Below are 10,887 nucleotides of genomic sequence, written 5' to 3'. Positions count from 1 at the left end.
GCTGCTGTCGTTGTTGTGGGGGCAGGTGTTGTCGTTGACTCAGTAGTTGTTGTCAAAGCAGGTGTAGTTGTTTCTGCTGTCGTTGTCAAACTTGTCCTTGTCGCAGCAGGTGTAGTTGTTGCCGCAGTTGTTGTTTGAGCAGGTGTTGTTTTTGAGCCAGTTGTCGTTGTCGGAGCAGGTGTTGTTGTTGTTGGAGCAGGTGTAGTTGTTGCCGCAGTAGTTGTTGCTGCTGTCATTGTTGTCGGAGCAAGTGTTGTCATTGATGCTGGTGTTGTTGCTTGTACAGTTGCTCGTCTCATTGGCAATTCCATTGCAACTTTTTTCAACGAACAAAAAGTCGAACAATTAAATCCAATTTTAAAAATTACCAATTTTTCACTTCCTATTTGATGGCCTAGTAAGAATACCCTCATGTAATATTATACATCTGCTACAATACACAATGTTATACTTTAAATTAGTTTCAAAACTTTCAATTGCTGTTCTAAAGTAGTGTAAAGGGTACATTAAACTCTCTGTAACTATAAATACAAACCTTTTGCTTCACAGTAGGATATCAGATTGTATCAAGTCACTCTAAAGGCATCCGGTTTAATGTCACTTAACTTACCTATTAGAATCAGGACAATTGATATGTTCTGTCTGACACCCATCTTGTCTTCCTTTGAATCTATAAAATCAAACAATACAGAGACTAGAAATCTTTTGCACTAGTGTTGCCAGCTACGATAATCATTACTTCCTCTCTAATGTTAATATTGGAATCCGTGTGAGAATACAATTCATTAAAAAAATCTTAAATAGATAAACCAATAATTACAGCAATCAGAATTTTATGATTTTTTTCTTCTGTATACTTCTGTCCAATTGTGTTTTAAATGAAACAGATGATTTTAAAAAAAAACGTAATTCCTATCAGTACACAATATTCAATCTGCAAATGACTAGATTTATTATAGGAGTATGTTTTGCCTTCATAAATCAATATATAAAAAAACATACAAAGGCATAGGGTTTGATGCAAATAACAACTACAATACAGTATGTGTCCCCCCTCATAATAATCTGCAGCATCCTGAACCATATATATTTTCTACTTTGACACTGTAATAAAATGCAACTTTCACTCCTTTGAAACTCATGTTTTATTATATTGTGCAATATTTTCCTCAATGTGGCGTTCTGACAAAATACAGTAATCATAATAACCACATTGAAGTTGATGAAAATTGATAATGTGGATGTCCAGACCAAAATCTACATGACAACTCTTTTCAAAAGTAAAACTTGCAAAACTTTTGGATTACCAGCAATTTTTTAAATATTCATTGGGGAGAGTGGCTATCATTTATTTGTGGGAAAAGGCCCATTTCCCCTCACAAGACCTAATTCAAACGCAAAAGCAAAAAGAAACAATCTAATGTCAGAATTTGGTGCTAAAACGCTTCCTGATAAATTCCACCTGTGTCCTTACATCTTACTGACAAATATTTTTGCTTCCCATATACCATCTTAAATTTCTCGTGTCTTTAAACTCCAGTTCTCCATTAGATGTTATGCAGGTTAGAGCTGATGGAATATACACATCTACATGCACTACCTCAACAAGCAGAGTAGTTGTACAGGCAGGTGCACTGAGTGAGGAAACTGCTCTTTAACACTCAATCCGTGCAAATGTTCACAAGCATAAACCAGGCTGAAATGTCTTTAAGCAAAGCACTGAACCCCTATTAGCGCAGGGGTGCCACAATCTGACCCTGATCTCTGAGCCCATGATGGAGAAGGAAGAACAGTTCTCTACAAAATAATAAGATGCTGGGGTGTTGGTACCTAAAACAGCGCATTTTTACCATGCTGCAAAAAGAATGATAATGGAGATGGAAAAATAAATAAATAGCACTTTTAACAACAACATATAACAAAAAATGCTAATGACGTCATGTGACAATCACTTATCATTTTAGGTTTTTGGTAATATGCGAGAATGACATATGATTAATAAAGAAATAGAAATACATGAACATTTCCTAAAATTAGGACAGGAGTTATTAGAATTTATTGTTACATTGAAAAACATACACAGACACATTAATTTAAAAAAAAAAAGTGTACTTATATGCTTAAAAATGTACTTACCAAAAATGAAAAGATATAAAATGAAAAGTTATTCCCCCTTTCTATCTGCTATTTTAGTGTGCCGAACTATTTGTGTATTTTAATTCTGTGTTGTTCATATATGTGATATTGTAAACCTTTCACCTTATGTGATAGTCCACATCTATTAAGGCCTTTATATATTGGAACGGAATAAAGGCTAATGACGTAACTCATACGTGACACATTCTTCAGAAATGTTGTGACACCTTAGCCATGAACAAACCCAAATCACAGAATACAGAATTCTATCTGTCAATCTGATATTTTCTTGGCTCAGTACTATGGCATACTCCCTTATTTTGTCCTGTGAAAGAAGTTGCTGGTGCATTCCACCTATGTGAATGCTGAAAGAAGTTCCACCAGTGTGAGAAGATGCAAGACAAGAAGTATTGGAGTAAATCTGTAAATAGATGATACAATACAGTTCAAGTACATAAAAATAATGTTTCTATGGACACATCAAAAGAAAATCATCTCAGTTTCATTTCTTGCAAATCCATGACATCAATATGATCTAGTATGAAATCAGTCAGTGGAAAATACAACATTTCTAAAGTTAAATACAAGTAACCTGCAGGTGCTTTTACATGGTTTCTGCAGTGTAAAACTTTTTAATACCACACAGAATGCCATTTAATACCTATTTCACGATTATAGTAGCCAACTATGAAAGTCTGATGGAAAACCAATAGGGACGATACAGCCTAAAATTATTTGTTATTATATCACATCTTTTTCAGTACTTACCAGCAGTTCAGAATACTAATTCTCAATTAATTCAATAAATGCTACCTGGATTAGTGGCATAAAATGCATGAATGGATTAACCAATGGAAAATTATGAATTTATTCAAGTTTATGCTCATATTAACACTTGCCCATTATGAGCCAATGAGCTTCCTAGATATTGTAGCTAGCATTATCAATATTACAACAGGTCTGATGGTGCTGACTCAAACTCCATAAAAAATAATTGAACAGCCTCCTACTTTTAGTTTATACTGTAAGTGTGTGACGTGTTCTGACAGCTTTGAATACAAAAACATTTTATAACTAACATTACTAACTACGACAGGCAAGAGAAAATATTTAAGAATTTTGTAGATTAAATGTAAGACTTTTTGATTTTTTTGACCTTCTAGTGTGTTTTTGAGAGAAATTAATTTAATGCTTTTTAAGACTTTTAAAGACCTTCAAATACCCTGTTATACTGCTGATTCTTGAACATATTTTCCACAAGTGGATTGACTGATGTATTTTCTACCTCACAGTTTTTATACAAAGCCAGTGATTTGTATGTCATGTGAACCCATTTGAATATCCCCTTTCTGTTCACAGGTAGTGGAGCAGGTTAAAGCTGAACATTAATGTTAGGTTAAATTTTCAGATCAGGTTTGTCTGGTTTATTAAGAGTTCATTGTCTAAAACCACTTACATTGATATGCAGTGACAATGTATCCTGCTGTTCTAGTTCAGGTTTTCATTATCAGGATGCTTTTAGTTTTAGTGACATCTTTGCAACGACTGTGTTGTTTTTGAATTGCACTTCCAAGAGATCACCTGTCAATCAAACAGTGCTGATAATCCTGTGATTTACATATTCCTTCATGGCAGATTAGTTTTGTCTCGTATTTTTAAACCTGCAATAACAACAATAAAAGCTTCAGCTTAACAGAAAAAAAGAAGAGGCAGTGGTGCAGCTCCAAATTTTTTATATAATGTGGGTTTGCTCTTCCCTCATTTAAAGGTCATTGCAAGTCATTGTATTGCAGGTTTTCATAATTCAGACATGACAGGCAATAATCACATGACTCAAATATGAAGATAATGTTTTGATGTGCCATTGAAGTCAGGTGATGTATTGTTCAAATTAGTTAGCTAGTTGTTCAAATACATACCTACTACCTACAACTATTCTTTGCCATGAAAGCTCAGAGATGTGTTATTCCAGTGGGATCGAATGTTATCAACCGATTAAATGGCCGTTATTAGTACTGTCAAGATTTTAAAAGGTGCCGTCGTAGTCAGGTGATGTAGTAGGCCTATAGAGAGCAAGGAAATTCCTCTTACTAACAAGGTCTGGGTGGAGAGATTGGTCAAGCCCAGGCAATTGCAGTTCAATTCTTGTGTGATGTTAATAGTCAACATTGGCTTTTTTTTAACTTACGTACTTATTTTGACCAAAACTATTATCTTTTCCTAAACATAACCAAGTAGTTTTGGTGCCTAAATCTAACCCAACTGCGAAATTTTCATCACTACAAAATCAGCTGCAACCATGTTCTCTAATACCCCACCTTGTTCTCCTCCTGTGTTGAAGGAGGGCATACTGGAAAGTGAAACTTGAATAATAGTGTGCCATTGTCATCTGGTTCCACACTGTGCTGATAAAATAGGATAAATAAAATTCCTCTGTGTTCTCTGTGATGATGGAATGAGCTTGTATAAGAAATTGGGTTAGCCTCTGCAATTCAAGCTGACACACAGAAGTCCCCAGAGGGAAAGGCAAAGGAGGGGGAGCAATGGGAGGGATGCAAGATCTCAGCTAGGAGGGGGGAGCTCGAGGAACACTTTCCTCTACACACAGAACAAAAGTAGGGTAAGAAACTGTAACAAGCACAGTTGATGTTTTACCAGCAGGGAGAAAATCCAGCCTCCTGTGAGGACGACCAAGGACATGGTCGTCACAGAGGACAAGGTGGATGCAGCCAAGACAAACAGCAACCTCGCACCTACAAGATATCGCTCAACTGATATGCTACAACTGTGATGGAAGAGGCCACATGGCTCATGACTGCTCCCCTGTCACATACAACCAACACAGAGTCAGCAATCTTCACACACACACACTGCCCCAGCGGTCTCTTCCTCGCTCTTCTAGCCAGAACCACCATACCTCCTCCTTGAGACCCCTGGTCAGGTTGACAGCTTAGTTTACCGACAGCATGGCTTATCACCTCTAAGGCAATGTTTTTGGCAGCCAATTTAAGATGAGGCTTAGCAATGGCAAAATCTTTTTACAACAAAGGTGTTACAAAACTAAATTATTTTGAAAATAGGCCGTATGCCTCTCCCATACATTATGGTTGACCCGTAAAAACCAGGGAGAGCACTCCCCTACTTAATTTTCAGAATAACTTACAAAATGGTGAGGATAGAGCCTCTGCTGCTGCTGTTGCATCTGCATCATGTTTTCACAGAGGAGGCAAAGCTTTTTGAAGGTCTAAAATGTAGCTTCATGATAGTCTTCCCGAAGGTAAAGTTTACCGTTTTTAGTTCGATGTGAATGTTTTCAATGTGTTTCTTGATCACAGGTAATTAATAGGCAGGGTTAAAATACTGTGTGATGTTGTATATTGATGGTTCTCAAGAGCGGAGCGTAACCATCGCCAACGAGCTGATGTCGTACCACATCACTAAAGCAGTAGAGGTGAAAAATCCCCACCTTTATATCTGCTGGATAGGGAGTCATCCTTTCCTTGAACTTCTCAACCATCCTCCTGATTACATCGCGGCTGGCGTTGGAGGGCAGGGTGACATAGAACCCCTCAAAAGAGATTTGATCCATGAGGTAATTAATCCAATCTAATGTACCTGTTGTTTTTATACATTTTTCAGGTCTCTAGCCTTCACCCAACTGTTGAATTTCTCCGGCCGATTTTTCCAACGTACCAACATCTGTTTTTTACCCCTGACGACGCGCTCATCCACAATTTCTTCCACTTGAAATGCTTTATCTTTAGCAACCTTCACTTTTTGCAACTCTGCTTTGTAAAACATACCTTGAATAAGTTCTCTGTCATAATCTTTCAGTTTGTATAAATTCAGCCACAGTAAACAACTCATTGGTATAACTGTTAATATTTTTTAACACTCCTCTCAGTTTGGATATTCTTACCAGATCTCCCTCCTTGAAATTAATCTTTAACGTGTCTTTGTTGCAAATGGAAAATGTACCGTACAGGTTTTCAAACACTTGAGAGGCGTTCACTGACGTCACCTGCATAGGCGTCATTTTTATACTTTTATGATAGCTGTTGTTGTAGCTTTCAAGTAATTCCTGTAGGCAGGAAACCACTAAGTGGACAAACTTTAACAATTACCAGTGAAATAAACTACGCACCGTTCAGCAACTGAGAAGTTTTGGAATGTGTTTTGTCTGTCTGCTTGTCTCCTCTCAGAGCGATGAGAGGAGGAGGAGGGGTCAGCAGACACACAGACATGCTCTCAGGGCTGTGGGATTCAGCCTTTCACTTACATTTCCTCTTATTACCAGCCATGATAAATTGATTGTTGTGTAGATACATATTCACATTTCCTGTTTCATTATCTATTCAGCACATCATAATAGGCAAATCTGTAATATCCAGTAACCTTAGGCATGTTCAATCGATTATTATGGTTGAGACAACAAGAGATCAGTGAAAATGGTGATTCATACTTTGACATCAATGTAACACATTAATTAATACATTAACTTCTGCATGGCAAAGTATTTTGTATGTAAAATATTTTCTTTATTCCTTCAGTCTTAAAGATTTACAAGTCCTGGTTTTCACTTGAAAACCAGAGATCATGTTCCTTAAAAGAGGGTGGTGTCAAGTTGTGTAAGTTGTCATTTACTAGACTGGCTTATTATTCATGCTTCGTGAGATTTGGCAGGTCCGCCATAAATCAAGAAATTGTCACTCAACCTTCCATTAGTGACCTGAGTCCGGCAAAGGTCATTGGACAGAGGAAGTTACTGGGGAAGGCTTATCAGTTTTCTGGACAGGCCTGGTTTATGACTTAGAAGCCAGCTTTCAGAAAAGTCTAATTCTTTTCATTAATAAAGATCCAAAATGTTCATCAGGATTGAGGTTGATCGTGCTACACTCTTAAGACAGTTGACCAGTGACTAGCAGAAAGAGTCCTGCTGGATGACAGATCAGTCCTACAGATGATCCTCACTGCAGCACAAGAAAAGTTCTTGGACCAAGTACCAGACTGTGTATGGTCAAAGCACAGAGAACTGTGCTTTAGCTGCAGGGACAGTGATGGCCTCACAAGGGCAGCTACACCTAGGACAAACTTTGATTTATGACAAACCGTGTACCTGGACAGGAAAAAGCCCAACATTGGCCATTCAGACATACTGATTAAAGCTGAGCGAATGTAATGTTACTTTAAGTTTTTGGTATGAACTGGGTCCATGTATACAAGCTGTACCAAGATTTGTATTGTAAGAAATTTATATATTCAAGTAAGGACAACTGAGGCTCATCAGATGTATTCTTTTATTCATCAAAGTGAAGATTGACCAGAAGTACAAGTTTTCCCAGATAATTTTGACTAGTAGGTCCAGCTAAGAATCAGAGAAAGAAGAATATAGAGGACCAAATCACCTACAGCAAAAAGTAAGAGAAATACATAGGAAGGTACTCCCGTTGAATTAGTCACCAACCAGGCAGAATATTTTGTTTTGCCTTTCGCCTTTGATATGAATGTGTGGACTGGTGGAGAATGGCCAGCTGGGGGTTCATTGGTTTCTAAAAATATAGAAATGATGACTGAAGCAGTGAGATCAGGAAAACTAAATTTCTGACTGGAATCATCAATATATGTGCTACAAAATGGGAAGAAATTGCAAAAGACTATTTTGTGTTGCCTCTCACTGTGCAGAGTACGTCACCAACCACTATGTTGCCTAGAAACGGAGTGCTGTGTATGTAAAAACTGTGCAGACTCTCTTTTTTGTTTTCATATGTGTGTTTGTTGGCTGTAGCTGCAGTGGAGTTTATGATGTTTATACATCTCTGTATTGTCTGCCTTGTTGATGTTTCATAATGTTGTTAAAGTGGCAGGTGGTTTAATTTCTGTACCCTAATAATGCTTGCTGCACCCGCCGTGGTCTCAGTTTTGTCTCTTTTCTGGTTAATTGTAGTGAAGCTATACTGATAAAGGTGGTTGTATATTTCTAGGTGATAATCACTTGTATTCACAGGCTGCAAATGTTTATCTATAGAAAAGGAATTTATTGTTGTTATTGTTGTTGCTTTGGACATCATGGCTCTCAGTCATAATGTTGTTTCACCAGTGTATATGTTGATGGATTTATTTTGTAGACTGTATGTGTTCTTTAATTTGAACGTAATATCATATAACATTATCTTCATCAATTTGGGCTGCCGTTTTTAAAAATGTAATGCAATAAAGTTTACTCAAAGTACATTCTAACTGACCTACTTGCATTTATCTGAGTGCAATTTTGCACTGGTAATTTTACTTTTACTTGAATAAAATATTTTAGTACTCTTTCCATGATGGACACAAGTGAAAGTCAAAATCAAGATGAAGCTTTGTGTTCAGAGATTGAGAAAATAAGTACCAATGTTAATGCTAAAACTCACAAATGCCCTGTTGATTAAAAGTTCCAATATGGAGCTGATAAAGACAAAACACCCAGACCAGATTGAAAATCAAGCCTCAGCTATGTGCCATGCTTGGGTTGAAAAAAGGCAATAATAAAATGGCTAATTTCTGGAGGAATACATTTTGAATGGTTACATATTGATGTAAGCCAATTTTCTGGCCTGTATCCAAAACTACCTGCACAATGCGTTGATAGGCTAAAGCCAATGCAGAAATGCTGCTGACTTTAGAATATAAGTAGAAAATGAAAATACAAATGACCTAATGTTAAAAACAACTTCATAATGCCTCTTGTTACTATTGAACGTGCCTGGGCTACAGCAACAGCCAGAGACACTTGGTTAGAGACATGTAAGTTGCAATAAATAACAGTACTAAACAAACCAGAAGAACCAGTTTATCAAATGTTTTCAGAAGGTGTGGGAATATAATGTAGGCATAAAAATGGAACAATGTGAACCACTACCAGTACAAACTCTAATTAACTGTTTATTGCCAAATGTAGCGACTATCTTTAAAGTCAGTGATTTCATTTGGTGCAATCAAGAGAACATACCCTGTCAACCATCATTTCAACTGAATTAGACAATATTATTTTTGTGGCTAACTATTCTTTCTACAGTTGGTAAAAGTGTAAAAACTTCCTACTATGGTTGTTGCTGGAATTCCATTGGTTGAGCCTGTATCAAAGCTGTAATGTTCATTTAAATTGTTCTATTAAATAATCTCTGAGACTTATTAAATCAACTGATTCCATTTGATTAACTTTCACTAGACCTCTTGTAATCCTTCTGTTTACATCCGGTACATCAGTACGTAACATGTCATATCCTCCTGAGAGCAGGAAGAAAGAGAACATACAGTAGCACAATGCAAATTCCACAGAGATTTAAAGTAATGGTAATAGTAATGGTAGTGGCAATAATATTAATAAAATAATGATAATAAGACTAAAAATAATATTAATAATATTAATATTATTATTTATTTATTATTATTATCATTATTATTATTTATATATTAATTAGTATTAATGGTTGTCGAGCAGGAACATGGGGGTAGTAGGTGGCCCGCAATCATAGATCCAGACTCTGGAGGCAGAAGTACCTGCTGAAAGCAACAGGAGAGAGAAGAGACACAAGAAAGCACAAAACTATGGGAGAGAGAAGATGTAGAGTTAGTAACATGCATCAATGGGATAAGAATGCATACAGATGGAGTGTTGACAGTGGTCTTGTACTCAGGCAATAATATTGCTTCTGTCTGCACTGGCACAGTACTCTCCTGGCATCCTTTTGACCAACAACTTGTAGCTGTAGTAGTTTACCTGTAGTAGGAAGTACTGATCTCAGTAGTCGACTCATTAGCAGCTGGGCTGGTATATTCAGACCGTCGACTGGGGTGTTGCGGTACTCCAGTATATTCTGCTAGTAAATCTAACATGAATCCGATTGCAGGGGAGCACCCACTTGTGTAGTTGTGATCAATTAATTATGGCAGAATTTTTAAAGATAATCACAAATAACTTTAATGAATAAGGTCCTCGGGGCCCCACTCTTCTTATAGCCAAGTTTAAATTTGGAACTCTGATTAATAATTAAATTAATAACTACAACCAAAATTACCATTAATAGCTAGTAGGTTGAAGGATTTGGAGTTCAACATAGAAGAGGGCAAGAGCAAATTATGCACTCTTGTGAAACATTAAAGAAAAACAGCATAATTATACACAAGCATTTATTTAAAAGAAAAAACACACAATGTGAAGTCTAACTCTAAATACTAAACTACAGAACAATGGGATGTGTGTGTGTGTGTGTCATAGTTATCCATATCTCTCCTCCTGTCCTTGTGTACTCTAGTGTTGTACTGTGCCTTCGCTATGGCTCCAAACCTGACCAAGTTAAGTTCTTGTTGCTCACTGTTGTTGTCTCCCGTGTAACCTTTTCTGTCTCTGCCACAGAGTTACTCCCTGCCGGTGATCGCAGCCACCTTGTCCTCTCCGATCTCTGCAAACTGCCTTTGCTGTTCTGCCTGCCATGCTGCACGAGCCAACTCCAGAACCCACTCTCACCATCTCCGCCCCTGAGCCCAGCTGGTTCTCCACAGACCGTGTCGGCAAACCTCACTACTGGCTCCGGCAGACTATGCCTGACTCACCCGCTCTCGAAGAGTGTTCATCGACCATTGATTGTTTACCGTGTTACAATAAAGACTGACTACTAAAAAACTACTATCCAGCTCTCCACCTCGCTTTGTTCTGCTTTTTTGGTCCTTAGATCGTGCACTATAACTGTGTGTGCGTGCGTGCATGTCCAA

The 10,887-nt window shown here is 37.4% G+C and overlaps 1 protein-coding gene across 1 annotated transcript in view; it reads right to left on the bottom strand.

Moving 5' to 3' along the window:
• Nucleotides 1–5,725, bottom strand: part of LOC122870674 (putative uncharacterized protein DDB_G0286901) — an 11,454-nt gene extending 5,729 nt beyond the window's left edge. The window contains exon 1 of the mRNA XM_044185037.1: nucleotides 5,567–5,725. Coding sequence (XP_044040972.1) covers nucleotides 5,567–5,725 — 159 coding nt within the window. The remainder of the gene's footprint in view (nucleotides 1–5,566) is intronic.
• Between the last annotated feature and the right edge of the window lie 5,162 nt (nucleotides 5,726–10,887).

The sequence above is a fragment of the Siniperca chuatsi genome, linkage group LG22 (genome assembly GCF_020085105.1).
Source record: "Siniperca chuatsi isolate FFG_IHB_CAS linkage group LG22, ASM2008510v1, whole genome shotgun sequence".
Classification (NCBI taxonomy): domain Eukaryota; kingdom Metazoa; phylum Chordata; class Actinopteri; order Centrarchiformes; family Sinipercidae; genus Siniperca; species Siniperca chuatsi.
This window is presented reverse-complemented; position numbering and strand designations above follow the sequence as displayed.